This window comes from Meriones unguiculatus, chromosome 19, assembly GCF_030254825.1.
Source record: "Meriones unguiculatus strain TT.TT164.6M chromosome 19, Bangor_MerUng_6.1, whole genome shotgun sequence".
Taxonomy (NCBI): domain Eukaryota; kingdom Metazoa; phylum Chordata; class Mammalia; order Rodentia; family Muridae; genus Meriones; species Meriones unguiculatus.
The window spans coordinates 5592375-5619671 of NC_083366.1; the positions used below are offsets into that span (position 1 = coordinate 5592375).

The 27297-nt window shown below is 41.8% G+C and overlaps 1 protein-coding gene across 26 annotated transcripts in view; it reads right to left on the reverse strand.

The window, feature by feature from the left end:
- Kiaa1217 (KIAA1217 ortholog) overlaps nt 1–27297 on the reverse strand; it is an 839639-nt gene that overhangs the window by 87471 nt on the left and 724871 nt on the right. For all 26 annotated transcript variants that reach the window (XM_060372904.1, XM_060372908.1, XM_060372905.1 and 23 more), the window contains 2 exons: nt 4228–4426; nt 438–531 (listed from right to left, as the gene is read on the reverse strand). In XM_060372904.1, coding sequence (XP_060228887.1) covers nt 438–531; nt 4228–4426 — 293 coding nt within the window. The remainder of the gene's footprint in view (nt 1–437; nt 532–4227; nt 4427–27297) is intronic.

A 27297-nucleotide genomic window follows, 5' to 3' on the forward strand; every position in this document is an offset into this window, starting at 1 on the left:
ACTGAAAATATTGCAACAGTTTCTCTAGGTAAGCTAATGCATTACAGAGCAAGGATACCGATCTGGAAGGCTTTCAGGATATCTTTGATATCTTTGGAATGAAGCCTTATCTCAACCCTGTGCTTGGGGTTGGGGATACCAAACAGCCCAGTAAAAAGGCTCTCACTAGGATTTGGGAGACCCTGTATTCCATCCACGAAAATAAGTAAAGAAATAAAAATAAAAAATAAGGTCATGCATAGAGAATGAAGGCAGAACCTACCCATTCTGATACTTTTCCTCCAAGTGAACAAAAAATCTTATTGTTTTACCAATAAACAAATAATGAGTCACCAGATGAGCCCAGCAGCATGAACCCAGGAACCATGGTAGTGGAGTGTGAAAAGAGGGACAGTGTGAGCTGGGAATACAGTCAGAACTAGAACAGTGGTACTCACCCTCAGGTCTCCGTTCACGGCTTTCACCATGTGGTTAAATGCATGTGAAGGGTCCTTGTTGTACACTTTGAGAAGAGATCTGTCTTGGATATTCCTGGAATCAAATACATCCATCACTATGGCAGACGAAAGAAGCCTGACTCTAGCCATTTCCTCTCCCTGTCCTTAAGCGTCAGGCAAAAGACACAGGCAGACACACTGGTGGTTGTCTACTGGACAAAAAGTCCTTTCACTATAACATGTTTGAAGATAAATAAAGAAAAGAAGAAGAAAAATGACTCTGGCTTTTCTTCCATCGTCTTGCTCCTAGGGAACATGTTATTCTTGCAGTATTAACGTCCACCCATAGATATCAGGTAACAAGAACTCACTTTTAAGCTGCAGACTGGAAAACTAACACTCTCAAAAGCAGCAAAACTCCAGTACTTACAATGCCTTCAAGAGACTTGGTTAATATTTAACTGTTTACTTTGCCTAAACACCTGGTTTCCTCCTTATCTAATGAATGTACACATAAAAATGATTTTTTTCAAACACGATCAGCAAGGGAAGCAAAATGTATACAGAATGTAGGAAAAAAAACATCAAAGAGATCAAACCCAGTGTGTTTAATAATGCATTCTTTACCTCCCACAGTGCACTTTAAAAATACTTTTCTCCCTACAAATTGAAGCATAAAGGAAAAACAGCACATAGAGCCTTCTCTGCTCTTTATCCCAGTTGTTAGAAACAAGAAATCAGACTGCAGAAGACGACAGGGCTCCTACATCCTGCTCAAAGCTTACCTTCAAATCATACGAGAGTGGCCCATATATGAAGCCTTCCTCTCTCCTTAGGTTGCTCTGCAAAGATCACCCGCAGCCTCTCTGGCCCATTTACACTGCGGTTCCATTCAATGCTGGCTGAAGCTGAGGGGGTGTGGGCAGGCAGATGACTTCTTTCTTGTAGGTGTACTTGCACTGAGTGGGCTGGCCACAACCACTGGGATCTTGGGTTATGTTTGTGTTTTAAATGAAGTGGAGGGTTCTTGGATAAGTCTTGTTTCTCTCTAAATATCCGCCAGTTATTGCTTTGAAGCACCAACTAGTCCTAGCTTGCATAAATGCTTCAATGTTTCAAGTAGCTCATTAGAAGTGAGCTTGGGGGAGCAGGCAGTCCTCATTACCAACAGGGGCTAGGTAAACACAGGGCAGGGTGTGGGGGTATCAGCAGTATGAACTCAGTGGTTCAGGAAAGGAACCCAGCCTCTGGCTAGCAGCTATCCTGTGTGACATGTGACGAAACTGGACATCTCACTCACCATGAGAAAGGCTCACTGACATTGTAAATGTATTTACAATATATAAGCTTGGTTTATGATTAATTTAGAAACATGTTTATTTGAAATGAGCCAAGAGTAAAATGCCAGACTGCATTTTCAGTGACATTTACCACACAGCATGCTGACCTGAACTCTTTAGTATCTTCCTAAGGAAAATATAGGAAGCCAACATGATAACACCCTAGTCAAATGGTTAGCAAACAGGCTCTGGCTTCTAGTACACAGAAACACATTAAAGAGAATTTCATGACTTCTGAAGATTAAAGCCATTGTCTTTAGTTAATACCTACCTGATATTCTTGATATTCTTTGTTTAATGTATTATATAATGTTTGTGATAAAAATTTCCACCATTAAACTTAGATATAATTGAAACACCTTATGTACAAAAGCTGAAAATCAAATGGTACTCTGGGGAGCATATATATGATCATTTAGAGTAAACATATTCACCAAACCAAAAAAAAAAAAATTTATCTTGGACACTTTTAGGCTCATTTTTCACACTTAAAGAAACTGAAAAACAATCTAAGAAGACAAAATGGCAGGTTAAAGGGCAAGAAGTTGTCACTATTGCAATAAAAAATGAACAACACAGAAACGTATTTGCAAATTATTAAAGTTTGTGTGTGTTCGTGCATGTGTGTGTGTGTGTGTGTGCGTGTGTGTGTGTGTGTGTGTACTAAAATCCAGGCCTTGTTTCTGGCAGGGAAATGCTTTTCTTTTGAGCTATACCCTCAAATTATCAGCATTTAAAATGTGTCTCTCTTTCAACAAGCATTGCTTTTAGTTGTTTTGTCAGCTGGGTTTCCACTTAGGAAGACCATGACCTTTTTCCTCCTTGGATCTTCCTATGGCCCCTCCAGACACTTCCAAAGAAGGCAAAACCAGGCCTAAAGAGCTATACCTTAAGGCTTGGGAAAGGCTGTAGGAAATGTTAAGTCACGACAACCTGTGAACGTTTGTATAGGCTGAATAGTGAGTGTACTGTAGTTACTCCCAATTACCTACTTACAGCCAGAAATCAAGTGGTTTTGCTTACTTTCACACTTAATCACTATTGGTGTTCCTCAATGCCTGTACCTGTGAATGCTGAAATACAAGATGATTGAAGTGGTCTGTCCAAGTGAAAGTACATGGCTTTATGTTACTACAAGTATATGTTTCAAACAGAATGTAATTAGCTCAGGTTTAACTTTATGTTTTGTAAATTATTTTAAAATGGTGACAGCTTGATTAATAATTTATTTAAAAAATAAGTTTGACTTCTCAGTTATCATAAATATTTAAACTTGTTTTCCAAAAGCAGGAATTTGCACAACAGATGTAGCACCTATAGCTTGGGGCATGTTCAAATTCTGAAAGCCCTAAATTACTCATACACCTTGGCAGATGCCTCAGTATGTCATCCGGGATCACTGATATGGATCAGCTTGCATTCGTGCTCTGTGGGCACACTTTTACAAAGTGCTACTCGTTCTTTCCATGATGACAAATGAAACAGGGGAGCCAGCTATCAGACTTACAGACCAGAAAGCCTGAGTTATGTCCCTCAGATTTGGGCTGATCATGTAAGCAGCTGGGATTGGAATGTGTGTGTGAGTGTGTGTGTGTGCGCGTGCGTGCTGTGGTTTTTAATTGGCTGTGTTCCTGAATAAAACCCTTAACTTTGATATACCTGAGTTCCTGGTTCTATGAAATGAAAGGGTTAGATTGTCATTATATAATAGTTTGACTTCCAAAATACTTAGGCGCAATACCAGCAACTGCTTGTTTGTATGGCTTTAAATCATGTCTCTCTGGTTGTCTGATCTGGGACAGATCAGAAGGTCCCCTTGTTCTATAGACAACACTTCTGCAGTTAATGACAACACTTCTGTCTCCTGCTGCTAGTATCCCTGTGACTTTCTTCCTGGAGAAAGCCCATTTGCCAGTGGCAGCCTTGGGGAAAGGCTGACTCTTTAGAATGGAATGTGAGGCTGTTTCTGTGGGCACTGAGTCCACTGCTTCACTGGGAAGGTGTGAGGTGTAAGTGAAGGCCCGGTGGGATTGTTACCTAAAACACCTACAGGTTCTGTCATGGGAGAAAGGGCACTTCATGAGGGCGTTTGAAAATTCAGTCTTAAGTTTGCCTTTAGCTCTTGGCATTTCTCTAGGCTTTAGTTTCCTTGACTTCTAGATGAAATGCGGTGCTGGATCATTTATGTCCTTTCAGCATTAATATACACAGAGCTAATAACACATTCAAAGTTCTACCTGGGAGAAGTCCGCTCTCACTTTTGTATTTAACTATAGGTAACTACAGGTGTGTGCAACAGTTCTGCCAAATGTAATGACTCCATCAGGATGAGGAGAAACTCGGACTGAACACAAACTCTAGACATCCAATATGGTGGTCAAAGACCCTCAAAATAAAATAGATGGAGACAAATACACTCTAAAAGAATATCCTCAAAGGTAATTACTTACCTCACATCATTCAACTCATAATAGACATTTCTGCTTTCATCTTTGATGTAGATGGCAACACTGGGTGACTCCAGCATTTTCATGGTGAGCTGCTGTGGAAAGGCACTTACGAAGAGCGCACGGATCGTGTCTGCGCTTGTGATTTCATTCGGCATCCGCAGCTGTTTGGTTTCATCCCCATATTGGAGATAGAGAACACCTGCATACAGAGGAGCATACAGCTGTCAGCTGACAGATCAAGAACCATGGGATGTGAAGCACAAGCTAGGTTCCTTCTACCGCCCTGAAGTAGATGCTCAGGACAAACTTGAAAAGCAAGTCCCGGGGCATGCTCAGGTGGAGCTGCCACGGGGTGTACTATCTAGTTGCCATGTAAGTGTCCAGCTTTGTTTCCCTGCCTTTTCTTTCTTTCTTTCTTTCTTTCTTTCTTTCTTTCTTTCTTTCTTTCTTTCTTTCTTTCTTTCTTTCTTTCTTTCTTTCATAAGAATCAAAAGTACAAGGAGCTAACCTTGTTGCCTATAGCAAAAGACAATATGGAATGTCCTCAGAAGGTAGGTTTGGACTCTGGCCTCAGGGTTGTTAATGTATTTCATTAACTGGGAACATAATCATTACAGCATAAGATGCAGAGCTTGTCTGGGTGGTTCATTCAGAAGCACTTCAAGTGGAAACAGTAGCACATTTCTGTGGTTTTAGTATAGCTGTTGAATCTTTATATCATATTAACTCTCCCTCAAGAGTCTGGCATTGCGACATACCAAATAAAAATGTGACAAGTTGGTTACCACAATTACCATCACTCAATGTCAGAGTTCCAAGGGGGCATATGTCTTGTCCTGGCCGACTAGCCAGCATAGTGCAGCATAGATACTTCCTGGCACACTGGATTTGTCTTCTTGATGAATGAGCTTTGAGGATGTTCCCCCACAGAACCCAAAACTGAGGACTTCAACCTAATCCCAGAAAGAGGTCACAAGTAGAAGAATGGGTGTTGGAGTGCTGTTTTTGTGCTCTGTGCTTGGATAATCCTTGTGTTTTTCTAATGCTAACTTCTGTGCCAGGCAGATTTGATTCAGGCTGGATTTTGGCCTTGTCATTTTTGTAAAGCATCCCCTGTTTTACTGTGTTGGTCAAATAATGAGCTGAACAGCCTATAGCTGGACAGTGAAAGAATCTTGGGTGGGGGCTGGAGGTGGAAGTTGCCATTGAGACATGGATGAAGACAGAAGGAGGTGCCAGGGCAAGGCTAAGATGGTGGGTAATGGGCCACACAGCTGGGAAGTAGACCAGGTCAGAATTGTCAGGTTAGAATAGCTGAGTATTTGTCCAGCTATAGTGCCTAAAACGCCCTCCCTCCCCCCAGAGACAGGGTTTCTCTGTGTGGCCTTGGCTGTCCTGGACTCACTTTGTAGACCAGGATGGTCTAGAACTCACAGTGATCTATCAGCCTCTGCCTCCCTGAGTGCTGGGATTAAAGGAGTGTGGCACCATGCCTGGCTGCCTGAAGCTTTAATAAATATAAAGATCTCTGTGTCATTAAGCACAAGGGCGGACATAGAAAAAAACAACAACAACCTGGCATCTTACAAATGGGAGCCCTGCCTGACGGCTCCAGCAGTGTACCCTGTACAGCTAGAAACAATGGATGAACATCTCGGTTGTGGACTCCCCACATGTGACAGAAAGGACATGTCCCACTAATCGCCACTGCAATAGCAGAGTACTAAGCCAGTAAATGACTGGAGGCTCTTGCTACTGTGGTTTTGAATATCAAATGTTCGGAGGGGGGGTGTGGTGGTGTTTGAATACGTGCTACCCAGCTGGTGGCACTTGTTTGGTTGCATATGAAACCTTTAGGAGGTGAAGCCTTGCTGGAGGAAGTGCATCACTAGGGGCAGGATTGGAAGTTTTATAGCCTGGCCCATTTGCTCTTCTCTTCTTTGTTTTGTGTGGATGAAATGTGATCACTCAGATTCATATTCTTGCTAGTAAGCCTTCCTTGCCTGTTGCCATGTTTTCTCTGACCATGTTGGACTTTATGCTTCTGGAACTGTAAGCTAAAATAAACCCTTTCTTCCTAGGCTTGCATTTATTCACGTATTTATGTATTTATTTATTTATGTATGTTTTAATTTTGGGTCAGGGTATTTTATTATAGCAACAGAAAAGAAACAAACACACTTGCCTTCATCTGCTATTTAGACTTGGATAACTGGAGTGTTAAAGCAAAGCTGTTGAGACTTCATTTGGATCCTAATGATTTTGTATCTGTGAGGTGATATCAGGGAGGAGACTAGCACCATTAGGGTAGGTGTTAGTGGAAAGAGACTGAAAAAGGAACAGATAGCTTCCAGTTAAATATGGCATCTCACCCAACAAATGTACTCTCCAGAAACTCCACTGAAATGTTAAGGAAATAAGAAAAAGCACACATCAAAGAATTAAAAGAAGAAAGAAGAGAAGGTACAGATGAGAGAAAGCTAACATAGTCATCTTCAAGGGAAGAGCTCATTATAAAGTGGGTAGAACCAAAGAAACCCAGGACTGCCAGGCTTTCTTAAAAGATGGGCATACCAAGCTTTAAGGATGAGGCTTGACTCAACTTTTCTTATCTTTCCCTTCTCTCACAACTCAACCAAGGAATTCCTCACTGTGTTCATTTAACAAGCATGAAATGCTTAGCTAAAGATTAGATTCTGGCTGATCAGGCTTACAAGACAATACAAAGGGCATGGCACTCTACTATATGAACCCAGGAAAGTTCCCTAGAAATTGGAGTGGCCCAGAGAAAGAGACCTCCAGATTCTGTGAAAGAGCCATGCTAGTCACTCTTTATGAACATCTGCCATCAGGTACACATCTGTATTTCCCTTTTTCACACTAACAGACTTCCAAACATGTCAGACTATGAAAGCCTTTAACATGAAAGAGGAAAACATGTAAGATTTTTATTAGGCATCCCTAGAAAAAAAGGATGGAATAAAAAAGAGCAGGAAAAACAAAGACAGTTTAAAAAAAAATACAAGATTGTCTTTTCTCTTTCTGTAACTAAGGTTAAAGAGACTGCAGACTGAAAGCGTGTATGAAATGCCTAACATACATAAGCTTGTCATTAAGACATGGAAAATGATAGGTCCTGAAGGCTTGCAGAGGTGGGGGAAAGCCAGAGAGGAAGAGCCAGGCATCAGAAAGATGTTGTCTTTCTCAGTATCAACCAGAAGCCAAAGGAACATAGAGTAGCACTTAAGAAAATTCAGTGGGTGGCTGAAGAGATGGCTCACTGGTTAGGAGCAATGGTTGTTCTTCCTAGAGGACCACGGTTCAATCCCCAGCACCCAAATGGCAGTTCAACTATCTGGAAGGAAGGAAGGAAGGAAGGAAGGAAGGAAGGAAGGAAGGAAGGAAGGAAAGAAAAACCAGCAGAATGTATGTCCCATGTAAGTTTCTAACCCTCCATGGCATCAGTCAGGTGTTTACTAAACCCTCATCCTCTTAGTGAGGGTCCCTGGATATCTCAGGTAGAATTTCAACAGCTACTTTGCCTATTATTATATATATTATTATATATCCTATCCCCATTTTCTTTCCGTTCCTTAACTTTTCTTTCCAGGTGGTACAGATTCATATCTTAATTCTAGACCTCAGATCTGGCTGCCAGCTGAGTACGGAATGAGACAGGACAGAACTGAGGTCCAGACCAGGACAGGACTGAGGTCTTTGCAAACAGAAGGGAGTGCTGCTCTCCCATTTGATTCCAGAAAGGCATTTGACCCCTTGGCTAGGCTAAGTTTCATGAGAATAGCGATTTTCTAAGATATTTATGTATTTCATATTTTTATGTATACATATGGATGCCTGGGTGGGTTGGTGTGTACAATATGCATGCAGGAGCCCGTGGAGATAAAAAAAAAGGTGGTGAGTGATTCCCTGGGACTGGAGAGACCAGTAGCATAAGCAGCCACATGGGTGCTGGGAACCAAACTGGGTCCTCTAAAAAAGCGGCAAGCTCTCTTAACCACTGAACCCTCACACCAGCCCTGAACACAAAGTTTCAAAAGCCTTTTTTTTTGGTCATTGTTCTTCATAATTATCAAAGTGCTTATTATCCGTCTCTTCTTTCCCCACCTTTCATGTGTGCAGTGTGTGTGTGTGTGTGTGTGTGTGTGTGTGTGTGTGTGTGTGTATGCATGTGGAGGCCCAAGGCTGATGTGGGAGTCATCCTTGATTACTGTTCTACACTATGCCCTGAGGCAGGGCCTCGCTGTCGAACCCAGGGCGCATTGATAGGACTAGTCTTGGTAACTATCTGGCCCTGGGGATTCCCTGTCTCTGCTTCTGGGACACTACATATTCAACAGCCAAGTCATCTTTAGCCTCTATTGCAGGTTCTTAATAAATATATACGGAATAAATTGACACTTAATTATTAATCATCTAAAGGGGACTTAGGGTAAAGGACTACCTGAGCTGTACATTCTTTTATTAGATGATGTTCTTAGCCTCAGAGCATCCCACTTGTAAATTAACGTAAACTTGTCCCTAGTCATCTTTGTGTGTTAGGCCTGAGCAGTCCTGTTACTCCTTGCTGCCCATCCTATGTCAGATTCTCGGGGAGAGAGTTCTCTGTGTGCTCATGAGGTTACAAATTCCTTAGAGTGCAGAGAAAATCTTTCCAAGTCTAATCACAGAATGCAGAAGGTTTTGCTCCAAATGAGAATTATGGAGACTATACCATGGGTTAGCTTAAACCATAAGAAAAAGACTACAACCATCCCTAAAGGCTAGGCCTGACACAATCCCCCGGCGAGGCCTCTATAGAATTGCCTTGCAGCAGTTCAATATCATAGCCTTGCCACCCCAAAGGGCCTGGTTTTCATCGCCACATCTGCATTCTGAGCATGTGTGTTCTTGAAATGGAATTTAAAGACTGGAGTGGAAACAAATTGGGCCTAAACTCTAGTGACCTCAGATCTGGCTAGTGCAGCTGGCAGCTGGGAACCCATGCCCAGCTACAGAATGCAGCGGTCCAGAGAGCATGGGAATGACTGACGCCTTTGCAAATTGGGGGGCGGGGGGGCATGTGGTGGCATACACTGGTGTTTTCACACTTGATTCCAGAAAGGTATGTAGAGATTCTTAAACTCAGAGGAATTCTTTTAATGTATGACGGCATTTTATTGGCACAGTGATAAACTAAACCCACATGGTTTCAATACGTCAGTGCTGGCTGTTCTGAGTTCATAGAGGATGTTTTTGCACCACAGTCTCACTTTGCATGAAGAACAGAACAATAGAAACACATTTATGGGATATCTGCTACATGTCAGAAGCGGGGAAGGATTTCATCCCATCAGATGTCATACTTGTCAAATTATAAGGATTCCGTCCTATCAGACAGCATCCTGTTCCAGTGTTACTGTGACTCCATTTCATGGTATGGAAATATTAACAGAATCTCATAAGATCCAAGTAGCTTTCCTTGATGTCACAGCTAATAACAAAGATACAAACACTATTCCATTCCACAGACCCTGCAGACCCCAACCTTTGAAGGTAACTGCTTCTGAAATTCTATACTCATTCTTGTCTATCCCATCTCTTGCCATCAAGTGACCTTAGCTGGCTATGCGTTTTTTTGATAACCATGTTACTTGCAGATCAAGTTGAGAGATAAGGGGGGGGGAGGATAGTTAGGGAAGAAGATTCCATCTTTAACCCAAATGAAGGGAATGCAGGCACATGGAAGGAAATTCCGCATTCCAGGGGTGGGCTGGGAGGTTACAAGGAACTGGGGGCTCCGAAAGCCACACTGGGGTCCTGAAATAAACCTCAGAACACTGGAAGTCCTTCTTTAAAAAAAATCTAAGCAATTATGATTGCTTCCACCTCAATGGCTTTGTAAATGCATTGTGGATTTTTACCCAAGAATCTTAGTCACAATAAAAACAAAGCATACTTTGCAGGTCATTACTGCGCCATTAAAGATAGATGTTTACCATCTTCTGAACTTCAGTATTGATCTTCAAAAGTAGGACAGCTTATGTTTGTGATAAAATATCTAGTTTTAGTTGTCCTGCCTTCCCCGGCACTGTGAGGATGCTAGACACACTGTCAGGCACATTAAGTTCTGTGAGCCACCAGCTTATAATGGCCTTCTTGTTCATACTTTGTTACACACACACACACACACACACACACACACACACACACACACACACCTCCTTTGAATAATCTTCTTTCCCTATGTTAATCAGACTTGTTGCTATGATGATAAATACCTGACAAAAGCAACTTAAGAGGAGAAAATTCTATCTTGGTTCACGACTTCTGAAGTTTCAGATCACTGTAGCAAGCAAAGCATAGGAGAGCCAAACTGCTTACCTCTTATCAGTCAGGAAGCAGAGAAAGAGTGACAGCAGGCTTTCTCTTTCTTCCTCTTTATTCCAACCAGAACCCCAGTCTATGTACAGAATAGTGTTTCCCATACTCATCAATTCTCTGAACATACCCTCACAGATACAACTAGATACATGCTTTGCTAACCTCCCAGGCACTCTTCAATCTAAGGAAACTGACACTCAAGACCAACTATTACAGTCCCTAAGCACATGTTTTTAGAACTTCACGATGTGTTGAGGAATTAGCTTTCTTCACAAACATGTCTACATTGTGTTTTATTGAAGCTGCAGGCATGGCTGTTACTTTTGTACTATAGTTGCTTGTATACAAGCCAGTTTCTCTCACCAGATGGTAATACTCGGTACAGTACAGTACCCTACCTCATAGAAGCTCACAAGTATTTACTTTAAATGAATCAGTTCTCCCTGACAGTGGCTGTGTTCCGATAGACATGTGTGCCTCCTGGATGACAGCACATTACTCCTAGAGGGCATTCTCCACAGGCAAGTGATGCCACAATTCCAAATGACCTAAACTTTCCAAGGTTCTCCAAGTCCACTTCAGGATCATGCAAAGCGCGAATCACTGTATGCATCACCAGTGGCAAAAGGCCAGTGTCTTGAATATATGACGAGCTTTTGTAGTAATTTATGAAGGGAAAGTGTGTTTTCAACTCATGAAAATTATTAAAATGAAAACAGAAAGACCATTTTTTAACATCTATGAAATTGGCAAAGGGATTTACAATAAAGTCAGCAGTACTGAGAAAAATTAAAAAGATTTTCTCATATGTCTGCTGGAAAGACTCTTTGTAAATATATGTTCAAAATTCCCCAAGTATGTAGTTTCAATAATAATTCCAACTCTACACATTTAGGCCCAAAGATGTTCTTTCCAGGGAGCTCAGATTATCAGATCAGTATGGATGAGGGTGAATGTCCAACCACAGAGGACTGATTTGATGAATCAATTCAATAAATCAATCTATTAACTGGGGCACTGATGTTTCAAAAAATAAATATCTAACAGTATATGGCATTGGTAAAGAAATATTTTGAAGTGACAGATGATAGAGCATTAAAAATGGGAAGGAACAAAATTTATGAAAATTTATTACCTTAATAGGAAAGTTCCCTTGACAGGAATTTTGTTTTTGGTTTTTTTTGTTTGTTTTTTGTTTTTTGGTCTTTGTGAAGTCCTGGCTGTCCTGGAACTATGTCTGTAGACGAGGTTGGCCTCCACCTGCCTCTGCCTCTGCCTCCCAAGTGTTGAGATTAAAGATGGCCACCACCACCACCCAGTGATGAACTTCTGAACTTGCAAAAATTTGAGGGACCTTTAAGAATAAGAGCATAAAGTTAGCTACGAAAGCAAACCTTCGGGCTGGAGAGATGGCTCAGTGGTTAAGAGCACTGAGTGCTGTTCCAGAGGTCCTGAGTTCAATTCCCAGCAACCAGATGGTGGCCTACAACCATCTGTAATGGAATCTGATTCCCTCTTCTGGTGTGCATGAAAACAAATTATATGTTCATACACATACAATAAATAAATAAATCTTAAAAAAAAAGCAAACCTTCAACCATGGGGCGTGAACCTTGGTTTTATTAGTTTCCTGTTAAGTTTGCCTATTTGATTGCTATATATCAAAACATTAAAAGTGCCTGAAGGGCCCACTCAAACAAGAGAATAAAACCTACTTGCAGAAGGAGTAATTTCTTCAGCCAGAAGAGATCAAGCAAGGTCACCTGATTATAAAAATCTCTAAATAGAGTTGGTAGAATGTAATCTGATGTCAGCATGGAGGAGGTAGCAGCATTTAAGACCAAATTATAGTTAACAGGTCCAAATGTCCTCAAGAAGTGCTGTCATTAAACATTTACAACAAAGTACTTAGAGAGATGTCGTAACACTGAAGAATCAGCTTTATTCACTAGACAAGCCCCTACCATGTGCTCTTTTGTACAATCTTGAGTATACAAAATAAAGTAACCCTAATTATAATCATAATAGATTCAGATAAAGGCTAAGAGAAATATAATCACTTATAACTTTAAAAAATAGTTTAAGAATTTAGTTGATTTTCTTAAGTATAGCCAATAAAAAACTTTCAAACAAGCTTAATACTCAATGATAAATGTTAAAAGCCTCATCTTTAAATTTGGGCTATTTTGTGCATTTAATTCCTAGATTGGAAAAGCTAACTTGCAAAGTTAACGCAAGAAAGGAAACAAAAGGCACAAGGCGCTGGAAGGGGCACCAAAGAGATGGAAGATGTTGGAGAGGGTCCAGAAGGAAGAAGACAGCAGCATATTATTGGAGTTCATGAGGACTCAATGTGGATGACTGATGCTCGAACACTTAAAAACAAACAGCGACACACATGCTAGAAAAATAGAGAATATTGTTAATTAAAACATGTCAACCCTGGCAAGTCTGAGGAACACTGATAAGCAGGAGAGCTTACTCCACCCTGTATCAGTGCTATTAAAACACTGTGGTCTTTGGCACAGAACAAATAAGATTATGGATGGAAGCAGGGCCCAGGGAGAAACAGGTTTTATGAAGGCCTGAAATATGATAGGAGTGGTTCTAAAATTCATGGAGGAATGTCGATTCAATAAATAGTCCCAGAAAAAATTGTTTTTCCATACGGCAAGAATAAAATAATATCCCTTTCTTATACCATAAGCAGAATAAGTTCTTGTTAGACTCAAGATCTATAAATGAGGAAAAACTATCGAACTTTTAAAGGCCAGTAACACAGGATAGTGCATTCTACTATACTGACGTGGGGGCTTTAAAAGGAAAATAAAACAGAGGAAGATATTGTTTTCTTATCCCATATTAAAATGGGTTTACTATAGAAGACACTGTAAACTAAAAAACAAACCATCCCCTAAAAGAAGACATTTATAAATCAACAAGAAAATGGCAAAATATAAAATGGGTAATAATAGACTTCCAAAATGAAAATAAGCAAGTCAACGAAGAAGAGACTCCCCGGGGCAAATAAGCACTACAATGTTCACTGTAATTGAATACGCAACTTGAAATGAAAACATTGACGTACTATTTTATCCCCCTCATGCAAGGAAAGCCTCAAGCCATGGTGAGGGTATGAGAAAACGGCCAGATAGAGTAAACTCACCCACTCCTTAGGGGACAGTTAAGATATATGTCCGGCACTTGGCTATGCCTTTGCTGTCCATCACAGACAAAATCTCAAGAACAAGCTCTGCCCCAGGAAACCCAGGAAACCCAGGATAGGTCCATTTGCACGTGCTTGTTCTTGGTGGTGTACTCACACAATGGAACAGCAAACAACTGTTATAATGAAGGGCAATCATGTTTGTCCCCAGAGGTACTTCTCAACAACAGAAAGCTAGATGGCCACAGAGACCAGAAAAGGATGCATGCAGTCCCATTGAGTAGAATGCTGCACTGAACACACAATAATTCTCTTGTTTGTGAGCACACACAAACACAGCAGGTGTACCAACATTTGCATTGCTATACCTGGGAAATGAAAGGATATGTGCTTTTACACCATGCTACTTCTTTTAAATGATTGTTAAGAGGCCTCAATTATAGAAATAATTATGTCTTCATAAAAAAATTGCTACAATCTTATATAGCACTTGTTACACGCTGGGTATTAACCTCAATCCTTCCCAAAAATCAGCTATTTTCATCTTTAATCTTTCTCATTTCATAGTTCTTGAGTGACTTACTCAATTAATGACCTTATCCCTCATTTTATACCATCTCTCCAATGATAAACAGATATGTTTTCTAATTTAAGATACACAGAAAAGACCATTTCTGAAGAGGTTTGGATTGGCCTCAAGAGATGGCTCAATGGTTATGAATACCAGCTGCTTATGTAGAAGAACCAGGTTTCATTCCTAGCACCCACATGACAGCTCACAACCATCTGTAACTCTAGTTCCAGGGGATCTGACACCTTCTTCTGGCCCTCAGCACCCCAGGCAAACTCATGAAGGCAAAACATTCATATACATAAAATAAAGTTTAAAAAATTGAAAACTCCAATCTGGACATGGAGGCACATGCCTTTACCATCAGCACTCAATAGACACAGGCAGGTGGATAACTGTTAGTTCAAGATCAGCCTTGTCTACATAGTGAGTTATAGGCCAGACAGGACTACATAATCAGGCCCTGTTTCCAAACAGAACAAAAACCAATAATGATGATAATAATAGATTATCAAGATGCTGTTGATAATAATAAATGACAATGTTCTTTTAATATTGTTTCTCCACAGATGATGCATATCTGTCTAAGAAACAAAATCCTGGGTGCAGCTAAGGAATCTGGAAGTCTTCTTTGGCCATTGATAAAACAGTGGGAACTGAAATTCCATAATGGCAAGCAAAAAACAAAAGTCACAAAAGAAAGAGTTACAATGTTTTGAGAAAAAAAAAAAAGGATCCAAGAAAAAAAGGAGAAGATAAGAAAGAAAGAAAGAAAGAAAGAAAGAAAGAAAGAAAGAGAAAAGAAAAAAGAGTGGGGAGGGAAAGAGAGGGAAGGACAGAGGAAACTGGCTCCAAGTCCACCAATAACAAATAAATAAGTAATAATAAATAACAACAATAATAACAACAAATTGTATTGGATAGTTCTGATGTATACTTTCTTAGTATCAGACTCTGTCTATTTTTAAGAAAAGGTATAGGTGCTTCCTTAGGAGATGTGTGCCTCATACTGTCCTCACTGGCCAGCAAATGTAGACACTGCTGTGGTCTGACAGGGAGTGAGCCCCACAGGCTCACGTGTTGAACACTTGGTTTCTACTTGGTGCTCCTGCTTGGGGAGATTCTAGAAACCATAGTGGGTCATCGAGGTGTGGCTTGGAAGAGAGCATGCCTGTTGCACTGAAGCTTCTTCACCCTATTTGTTGGCTGCCATGGTGCCCATGCCACCATGCTACTCTGATCAAGTCACAAGGCCACAAAACTGTGAGCTAAAGAAATATGACCTCCCATAAGTCATTTTTGTCAGGTATTTGGTCACAATAATGAGAAAAATAAAACAAGCAAAATTGTAGCCACTAATGAGAAACTGAAAGTATCTAAACATATCCTTTGTAAAGCAGGGTTTTATACAGTGATAACCAATAATCATTGCACATGGATGAGAATATACTTAGAAAAGTTTCTACTATGCAATGCTAGTTGTTTTTATATTACTACATGGAGATTTAATAAAATAACTACCAGTAAATAGTGTTATGATTTGAATTACTTAGAATTCTTTTATTTTCCACTGATGGGAAAAGAAAAATGTATAGCTTGCATGTTCCTCAAGCTGAAGTAGAGAAATGTGCACATATCAACCCAAGAACAAAAGCTGGGCTCACCAAGAGCATCCAGAGGAAGCTTTCAGGGTAAGGGGTAAAGCCTCAACATACCACAAATCAAACTAATGACATAAGAGATAAATCCCTGCCGGACAAGAAACACTACCAGTGGACTTTGGGCAGCGGACCAGCACCTTGGGAGTCTATGCCACAGAACTGACATCCTACTTTTTTAAGCTTATTGTAATTTTTATTATTGGTTTTGACAATATGGTACAAGTATATGATGCACTGTGATCATACTCACCTCCTCTTATTATGCATTTATTTAATTTGTGTGTGTGTGTGTGTGTGTGTGTGTGTGCTATGTGAGTTTATGTGCACCATATACTTGCATGGACCTGTGGAGACCTGAAGAAGGCATCAGATCCCTTGAAACTGGAGTTACAGGTAGTTGTCAGTGGACCTGTGGAGCTGGGAACAGCTGGCCCTCTGCAAGAATAGAAAGTGCTCTTAACAGCTGAGCCCCAACCATTTCTTACTTTTTTAATTCAAAATGTTAAAATCCTGGGTTCAAGAGACCCTCTCGCCTCAGACTCCCTGTAGCTGGAACTATAATGTCATCATGGAAGCTCAAGCTTATTTTTAAAAGGCACAAATATGGCATGCTTGGACTGCAAAGCATCTTGTATGCCGGGGCCTTTTCTTCTACTTCTTTCCTCACTCTATTCCTAGGCTTGACACATTGGTCCTTTTGTCTTGGTTGTGTTTCAGTTTCCATCTCCCAGCCCTGGTCTCCTCTCCCAGCAATTCTAATTCTCATTGTCTGTGAGTCTCATCGAAAGATTGTCTTCTCTAATACTTCATGGAAGAATGTGGGACAGCAGTCACAATCCATCTTTGAATGGCCTTTACCAGTCTTAGGCCTTACTGTGCACATGTCCCTATCACAGGCCCTAAAGGGTAGGCCCCAGTATTGGGTCAGTACTGGTCAGATGCTGCTGCTGACTGAGATTCAGGAACACCCTCCATGTAAACCTTGCTTTTTGGTTCCACAGAGCTATTAGCTCCACTAGATAAGCAATAAACCTGGAAAAATGGGCAGACAGGAGAGTATGCCCACCCCTAGCAACTGTTCCTCTGGGCACCTTTTCTCAGCTTCTTTCAGGAGTTTGAAGGCCAGATACAAAATAATTTCCAGAGGGAGAGACAGGATATAGGCAGTGCAGAGAAATTCAGGTCTCTCTGGCCTTCCTTTGGAAGCTCTTAAAAGAAAACAACAATAAAAACAAAACTACAACAAAACAACAAACCCACACAGAGTTGCCATATTGTCTGTGGGGCTGGCAAAAGGCATAACCCCTCCAATGCCTACCTCCCTAGGAAAGATCAGCTTCATAAAGCTTTGTGATTTGACCCAAGAGAGGGGCAGGACTATGTATGTCAATCCAGATGGAATAGTAAGGATCATACTGTGTGACAGAGGTATCTGGAAGAGGGTCCATGTCCGCAAGCTGTCAACATGAGCAATGAAACTCTTGGGACTAAGGAGCGACACAGAGTGGCTGTTGTTGGAAAGAGTGTTTCTAACCACCATGAGGAGTAGAACAGAACCACAGGCAGAACCAGAGGGAGGTGGGTAACATCAGCAGCATCGCTGCAGGCTGAGACGCCAGCGAAGGTTCTTCTCAATCAGATGAGCTAGCACAAAACTGACAGTTCAGAGAACTCTAAGAGTAAACCTGGCTTTGAGTTCAGAAATGGACATGATGAAGGTTACATTTGTCAAAGCCATGAGGAGGAAATATATTTTGTCTTAGTTTGTCAGCCAGATTTAAACCTTTAAAACTATGTTGGCAAGAGGCATGCAAGTCCCTGCATCCTGCCTGGGGCACATTAGGGTGTTCTACCCTAGGACTTGGGAACTCATAAATTTCAACCAGAGCCAGGAATAGCAAGGAATACCTTCCGGCCGTCAGGTAGCTGTGGATTTACACCATCAACAGGTCACTGATTAACTCTTCCTGATAGAGGTGGGTACCACAGCATCCCCATCCCGATCTGATTAACTTTGGGTATTGTCCTAGAAGCAAAGGTGAATCCCAGTGAACTGCAAAGAAGGCAGCACCTATCATATGTGTTACTATTTTATATCTAATTTCCCCCCCCATACCTCATCTCTGGTAATAATTCTGTCTACTCACTTTGGGCTTTCTACAGTCTTTTCTACGGCTATTATATGTTCACAGCTGTCTTGTGGGTACTCCCAGTCAGATTCCAGCTTGAAGTGGGCAGTGACAGAGCTCTGGCCCTGAGAGCAGTCCATTCTGTTCCTGGCTCTCCACCCACTCCTTCCCAACCCTAAGTCCTGCCTGCTGTTCCCAGCATGGCTTCTGTTATGTTCTCAAGCCACCAGAGGGAGGGGATCTGCTAGCAGCCCCACCCGAGCCTTCTTTCTCTATCTCTCTCCATGCCCTGGCCCAGCAGGAACACTCTGTCCCAGTGTCTAGAATGTCCTCATTGTCCTGGCTGGAGGAGAACCACTGCTTGGCTGTGGGCTCACTAAGGCCTGTGATGGGCACCTATGATCCCACCTGGTATATGAAGCATGTGGTAGCATGATGAGAAGGAAGAACAGGGGTTGATGAAGTGTTCACAATCAGTGTGGACTGTCCCAGCCGGGAAGGAATAAAAGGACTGGAAGGTGAATCCACTTACAGTTTGAAAGGTGGACCTGTGTGTGCCCTTTCTTGCTTAAGAGCATGTGGAAAGAGAAGGAGCTGCTGCTAGTGTGGTCAGGGTGAAGGAGGGTAAGAAAGAGAGTCTCTCTCCCACACTGACCAGCATGTGGGGACTGTAAGGAAGAACCAGAGGGAGGTGGGTAACATCAGCAGCATCGCTGCAGGCTGAGACGCCAGCGAAGGTTCTTCTCAATCAGATGAGCTAGCACAAAACTGACAGTTCAGAGAACTCTAAGATTAAACCTGGCTTTGAGTTCAGAAATGGACATGATGAAGGTTACATTTGTCAAAGCCATGAGGCCCACCAAAAGCCTCATGTAAGAAAGGTCAGCCCGGGAGCTTGTCCTATGACATAAACCTTCAGGGCTGAGCTTGACAAAGCTCACTTTCAATGTGCTTTCAGGAGACCCCCTCCCCACCCTGCCACCCAATGGTTTTTTGTCATCTATATATTACATTCTCTTCCTCTTTTGTTACTTTCCAAGGAGGCATCTAAGAGACCCACACATGACTACTTCTCCCCACCTCCCTTTGAAGTCTCACAATGCCTTTTAAGAGAAGCTTCTGATGTAGACCACAGGATCACAAAGAAGAACAAGCGTCTGTGGGCAGCTGAGTCATTCGGGCCCCACTGGAGCAGTTCTGGAGGTGGTGGGTGGGGAGGGTCCTGAGACAGAGACCAAGCTGCCAGCATTTCTGTCCCCAAGCCCTTCCTCTCACTCCCTGGAAAACACAACTCTGCTTCCAGATTCACTGTAAATCACTGAGTTTAGACATACCAGTCTCTCCTAAATACCTCAAGATCTAATTGACCTTTGTGCACATTCCCACTTAATAGAAGCACTCGAAGAGATGAATAAGGCCCGCAGGTACCTCTAGCTGCTTTGCTGCCTAAAGAATTGATCAGGCAAAGTCACTGTGTTGTGCTGGCTGACCATAACATGCATTCCACAGGTTGATTGCTCCCCCTGGGCGCCAGCAAAACAGGACAGACCAGATCACCCTGAAAGTGTCACGTTCAGGCTCTGTGCATCCCTCAGCCCCATCATCTACAGCAGCCATTCTGCTGCTGTTGAAACACTCTGCTTATATAACAGAACAAAAGGGAGAATAATAGCCTTTGTCCATGTTCCACAGAACAGGGTAACTCAAATACACAGTGTGCTGACATGAGTGGAAACAACCAAAGCCAAGCCAGCCATTCTTTAACCAAAGCCAAGCCATTCTTTAGTAACAGAGCACTGTGGATGAAAGTTGGAGCTGCTTCAGATCTACAGTGGCACTGCATCCATTTCACCCAAGTGTGCATGATCACAGACTCATTCTATGGAGACCAAGTGCCTACATACACAGTGTTCTTAGGGCTGGTAATAAAGTAGTCAGCTCGGAGTTTTTAATGTGTATTGCCACAAAAGAGATAACAAACTCATAAAGAAGAAAGTGCAGAGTATGTCAAATAATAGGAGGAAAGTATAATGGGTTGGGGGTGGGTTGCTATTTCATTCACAGGAGTTCCATGTTCTACATAGAAAAAAGATGTTTGGAAAAACTGTGGGAGCAGGCTTGCAAATATCTGGAGGGATAACAGTTCAAGCAAAAGGAACACAAAGTTTCTTGAAGTAGCAGCTTGCCTCATGAGTACCAGGAACTGCTTAGCAGAGAACTACTGTGTTTGGAGACCGAGAAGCCATGGGGGGGAGACTGACATGAGATCAGAAAAGCAACAAGTAGTAGGATCAATAGACCCTGGAACTGTTAGTGCAGCTGGGGCCAGGGCAAGATGGGCCAGCTTACTAGAATTGCTTTGGTAAATGCTGGCTTTGCCCGCATGTAAAGGGCTGAGGACTAACACTAAGAAACCACAGGAGCCTAAGGCAAAAACCTAGAGGTTTGTTTTGGTTGTACAAGACCAGGGAGGAGGGTCAGAGTTGGTAAGAAGTGGTCATAGTTCTGGATACCCTGTGGTCTTGCAATGTTATGAGAAATCAGTCCCAGGATCCCCTAACTGGATGCCAAAATATAGACATGCTCAAATCCCTTACACAAAATAGTATAGTATTTGTATGTAACCTATACATAGCCTCTGGGATACTTTAAGTCATGTCTAGATTACTTTTCATACAGAGTATAGTGTCAATGCTATAGAAGCAGTTGTGATACGATATTGTCTAGGGAATACTGACAAGAAGAGTCTGTATGCACTCAATAAAGATGCTGATTGAGCTGGGCTTGGTGGGACACATCTTGATCCCAGCACTCGGGATATAGGAGGCAGGTAGTTGTCTGTGAGTTCGAGGTCAGCCTTGTCTACAAAGTGAGTCCCAGGAGAGCCAGGGCTACATAGAGAAAACTCTGTTTCAAATAACAAAAAAAAAAAAAAAAAAAGCTGCTGATTGACTATATTTTGAAGATAGATTGAGTAGGACTTCCTCCAGACTGGATAAAAATAAGACCAAAAGTGGATTCAAGAATAATGGCAAAGATTTGACAAGAGTAACTGCCCTCTACTGACTTACGAAAAAGAACATACTGAAGGGCACAGACTCTGGTGGAGAGAATCAGATGTTTGTTTTAGACCTGTTAAGTTTGAAAGTCAAATAAATGATTTCAAATACTAATCTGAATCTCAGGGACGATAGATCGGCTAGAGAGGCCTCTGTTGTAGCATTGATGCTTGGTACCAGAGAACTAGATCAGATCACCTATGACACTGGAAGGAGAAGCCAAAGTCTGGGGCAAAGGCCATTTTGTGTGTGTGTGTGTGTGAGTGAGACAGTGAGAAGAAACTAACATAAAGACTGGCAGAGAACAGCCAGGGAAGCACCAAGAAAGCCAGAGACGTCCAGAGCTAAGAGAGGCACATGTCTTAAGAGTGGGAGTAAGTGGTCTCACTGGTTAGGAGATGTCAATCAAGTAAAAAGGACACCAATTAACACCTGAAACTCACTTCATGACTGGAGCTTCTCCTGGACAATGGTGGCTCTGAAGTCTAAATCACTGTTTAAGGGGAAATGACAGGAGAAGGTCTGGAGCCAGTGCCATGATTTTCCAAGCTGTCACCACAGCACAGGAGCTGGAGGGAGATTTAGAAGCCACTTGGAGCCAAAGCTACAACCTAGCTTTTATACTAGCTCCCCAAGAGCAGAGAAAAGCTCAGAGACACACAAAAACAGACTCAAAACAGTCACAAGTGATTCCTAAAGACCAACAAGCAGGTCAGAGGACACAGGAATTAAATATGTCAGCAACAATAAAGATTTTTTTTTTACTCAGAATTCTTTTTTCTTTAGCAGACTTTTTCATGGGATTGGAAAAACCAAACTAAAAAGTTATAGCAAACGTAACACAGGATCCCTCTGCACAGGATCTTTGGCTTCGAATTGTATAAACACAAATTGTATAAACAACTTCCGGTCACAATGCTACCTCTGGCCATGCAGCTACAGATTTTCCTATGCAGATATTACTAATGTCCCCTTGGTGGTGTCTGCTCTTGTTTTATAAAGCATGTTACTTCAGGGATCTTTGTGATAAGATTGACCTCAACCAAGTGTCCAATTCCTTAACCAACTTTCTGCTGATAGTATTTAGCTTTTAAAGTTAAAAAACAAAAACAAAAACTAACTAAAATTTCCAGTGTCCATAGCTAAATCCAAAGACAGATGCGAGATCATTTACATGTAAACAAAGATAACAACAACAACAACAAAAACAAAATCACACGGGGGTTTACTTTCATATGGTTTTCTGTCCACCAGAATGGCTTGCCTTGTATTACTTAGAATGCTTAGAAATATAGAAAGATGAGATACTTTAATTTAAGACACACACACACACACACACAAACATACACTCAAACCTCTTCTGTGAAAGGTTGAAGTAATTTCCAAAACCTGTATACCCTCCAGTATACTTTAAATCATTTTAAGATGTATTGCGATACCTGATACAATGTAAATTCTATAAAACCCCTTATATTGCTCAGGAGTAATGACAAGAAAAGTCTGCAGCATTTGTTCCATAAGTTGGGACTCAACCTCAGGACAAACGGCTGAGATGCCTGTTAACATATCCATGTGGACCCTCGCTGCCAGGTTCTCCTAGCATCCCTTAGTCCCTTCCTGTTGCAGGGTCCTCCCAGGTGGCACACCTTACCCTCTGCCCTAAACTTCTCCAGCTCAAGGGAGAAGTTGCTCCTCCCCCATCTGCTCTTCTCTAGATAACCCAGTCATTTTGCTTATGTGCCTCCTTTTACCCTTTGGCCTCTTGGCCACTGCTTTTGGTTCCTCTCTTGTCTTTTCCCTAATCCCCTCCCTACTTTCCTCACATGGCCCAGTTCAGTCTGCTGGTCATGTTCAGTCTGGACCCTTCCAGATACTTCTGGCTATGTTTTCCATCGTATCTACAATAAATAACCTTCTCCCCTATACCGAGAAACAGCTATGTCCTCCTTTTTATTTTTTGTTTTCATTCACAATACAAACATCATTTTTTTTTCTAAATAATTTTGACCTGTGCTTGGGTGAAACCATAGATGCAGAGCCTAAAAGTATGGAGGAATGAACAATTATGCATGTATATATGTGTGCACATAGTGCTAAGATTTATAAATATACATAAAAATATGCACGTAAACATCCAACTTCTCATAATAGATAACCCAGGAGTAATATTAGTATTATAAGAGTACACCAAAGGTATCCTTTCAATAGTAATTATCATCACAATGAACAATAAATCCTAGTAATAAATGCATAAGCCAAAGGACTTGGGAATACAAGGCAAACTTCAATAAAGAGGATGGATTGATGCATTGAAATCTAATATATAAAGAACCTTTAATTAAAAAGAAAGGGTACATGAGAGGGTTTGGAGGGAAGAAAGAGGAGTGAGAAGGGAGGTATTTATGTTACAATCTCAAAAATAAAATTAAAATATTGACCTATAGTATCCTTGAAACAGTCTGTTTTCGCTGAGGGTCTACTTGATTCATTAGGTCCACCTGAGAATTGAGCTGAGTCATCTGAATGTCTTTGTGGCAATGACCATTCCATTAAGCAGGTATTTAGTAGCACAGAGCAGATTTTTTTTAAGGTTGCCACTTAATGGTAGAACAAGTGTTAAGCTAAGTGAGGCCTACTAAGAGAATTGAGATTCCATTCTTACTCCAACATGCACAGTTTATTAGGACATTTTTACTGCCCAAAGTTCTGGCTTTTAGTAGCTGGTGCCTCTTTTCAAAGGAGAACAGGGGAGAGGTTAACAATGAGTCCTATGTGTCAGAAAGCATCTAGCAGGCCTCCATAGCATGAGAGAAAAAGGAACATATGGACAATATGTTCTGGGAGAAACAGATATTTGAGAAATTACTGGGGAGGAAAGGTTAGAATCTGCCAGAAAAGAATGGGAGAAGGGGGGCTGGCTGTGTGGAGGCTTTGTGGTAGAGTGTCCTCCTTGTGCACGGGAGGCCCTGTGTTTGATCTCAAGTACAAGATTAAGAAAAAGAGAAAGAACACTATGCCTTTCATGCTAAAACACAAAAGGCAGGCTGTCCCGTGTCTGACTCGTGCGCCAAAGTGCTGTTCTCAAGACCTTGGTGAAGACAGCCTCCCCACAGATATCACCAACTGCTTCTGTCTACTTGGTTTTGATTTGAACTCAAACAGATGAGTACCCCGCCCCATAAACGCAAGAGTTTTCCCTTCCACACAGAGGATACATAAATAAATGGGAAGTCATTATGTTAACAACCCAAGCTTCATTAATCACCTAGTGGGCAATGCAGGAAGTTAAAGGACACAACAGAAATAGTGTGACCTTGGGCAAGGTATCATGTATTTTTTTTTCCATTTAAAACAACCTTATTGAACAAAATAATATACATATAATAAATAGCACATAGTTAAAGAGTACAATTTGATGATTTACCTTGTCGCTCCTGTTTTGAGGGACAGGGTCTTAACATGGAGCCTCACCTGGACTTGAACCCACAATCCTCTTGCCTCTGCCTCCTTATTGTTAGGACTACAGGGGTGTGCCAGCACATCTGGCTTTAATTTGAGAAGGTTAGATCTACTTGTTAATCTATGAAACCATCACCAAAATACAAATAATCATCAGTCTTTTCCCCAAATGTCCCTCAGGTCTTTCACGATGCTTCTGTCACATGTCTGTCTTCTCCTCTCCCTGCGCCTCACCCACCCGGAGCAAGTACTCTGCTTACTGTCACTCTGAATTAGATCTCTGTTCCTAGACTTACATAAACAAAATCATACAAGACACACCCCCAGTCTGTATTCTTTCATTAAAAATAATTATCCTGAGATTTATCTGTACTGTTGCCTGTTTTCACGCTGTTATGAGCCACACGCATGGTGGCTTACAACTGTCTGTAACTCTAGTTCCAGGGAATCCAGCACCTTCTTTTGGCCTCCACAGGAGCTGCACACACAAGGTACACAGACCTACACAAAAACACCCAAACACATAAAAAGAAAAGGTTTTTCTAAAAGGTACATTATAAAAACCAAGTATGTGACATACATTTAAAATCTCAGCACTCAGAAGGTAGGTAATGGTAAACAGACAGGAGGGTAGTGAATGAATGAGTGAATGAATGAATGAATGAATGAACAAATGAATCAAAAATGAGTATATGAGGTCAGGTAGCATACAGAGCTTCACTAATCAAAACAGAATTGTAACACCTGACACAGGTATTAAAGCAAACGGGTTGGACTAGGTGGGTCTAGGAAAGGACAAGAAAATAAATGTTCTCCTGTGACTCTTGTTTCCTGGGATTAATTAAGATAAGGCATATGAAATCCAGTAGAGGCTGTTCTACTATCTACTCTAACTCATTAATCTACGTAACATAATTTTTTGAGTGAGGATCTTGTAAAATGGCAGTGAATAAATTAAGGTGGCTGTTCTGGGCTCTTCCTGGTAGTCAGAGAGACAGGCATCATGTTAATAAAGAAATGATAAGACAGTGCAACCGGTAGTCACCGGTGCTCTGTAGGGAAAGCAGGCAGGGTATGGGTCAGTTTAACTGAAAGGTACTTCCCAGAGTGCCGAGAGAAGCCCTGTGCAGATAAGATGATCTGACTAATGATCAGATGAAGGAAAAGCTGCTCCTCTCATCAGTGCTCCCAAGGCTATCTCAGGCAAAGGAAACAAAGCTCAATGGCCTTGAGGTTGCTAGCAATAAGCTGGGCTGTTAAAAGGACAGCTTAGCCATCAAGGGCTGGGGCTGTGGGGCGAGGCGGTGCTGTCAGGTCACAAAGCTGTGTACAGCATAGGCTTATGCTCAGATTTTCCTGCACTATATTGATGATGGCCCCTGCCGAGTTTTGAACAGAAGATTACTGTGAAGTTCTCTGGGAGTTTGAATAAGTGCGTTGGCCTCTTTCTGATGATTGCTGGTACCAAGAGAAGAAGCAAGGTCACAAGCTAGCAGTTTACCAAGTAGTCCTGGCAAGACAGGTGGAGAGAAGGAATATTCAAGTTCTAGGTACAGTTTAATCCCACCCAACATGGCTCTGTGTGAGGCTTGATAATAACACCACTCTACTCCTGCAGCGGTTACAATCAGAAGCTACACTTCAGTATAAATTAGCTATTTAATCCTTACTGTGAAGTAAGCCCTATCTAAGCATTGCACAACTGATGAATAAAGCACCGGGGCAGGAACAGTCAGCTAACAGCCAGGCAGCAGCACACGGTGGTGGAGGACACAGTGGGGGTAGAACTGATGTCTGGTGGCCTGACCCCAGAGTCAATGACAGTGTCTCAACAGAGGTCTCCCCTCCCCAGGAGACTTCAGATTGTGCCAAGATGACAATAAACCCAACAGGCACTGTCATGCAAGTGGTGAGTAAGGGTATTGAAGTCGGTCCTTGTGTCATTTAATTTCCTTATTGCTGTGACAAAGTACTTGTCAGAAGCCACTTTAGTAGAGGTTCACTTTGGCTCGTGGTTTAGAGAGTACAGTCCTTCAGTGGCTGGAGTGCCAGGACAGTTCCACGCAGGAAAGAGGGAGCTAAGCAGGCAGCAGAAGTGAGATCTAAACCCTCAAAGCCTAGATCTTAAATAGCCTCCAACCATCACCTAGGCTGCACTCAAGGGTTCTATAAATTCCCCAAAAGAGTACCACCCGCTGGAGACCGCGTGTTCAAACACAGGAGACTATGGGAACACTGTAGAAAATACTGACAAGAGCATTTCAGAGTATGAAAGCACCTGGGTTTGGTGAATCTTTTCTTGTCAGCAAAACCTCTCTTTGGTTTTAGTATGGCTCAGAACCATTTATCTTAATTTTACCATGACAAAAAAAAAAAAAAAAAAAGATAAGCAGGCCCCTACGTTATCATAGTAGCAATAAAATATTGCTGGGAGACACTGCAACTCATTGTCATTTCCATCATGCCAAAATTCCTCCCTGACTTTCCTGGGCCAGGACTTTATGGATCAGGACTGAAGGTTAGCAAGAATGCGAGTTACCCAGGCTCTTTGAGACAGCCTGGCTTTGCATGGCAGAGCCAGGATCACAATGTTCCTGGTGTTTTTATAGCAGGCTGTGAGCTCACCCTACAACAGGTGCTTTTG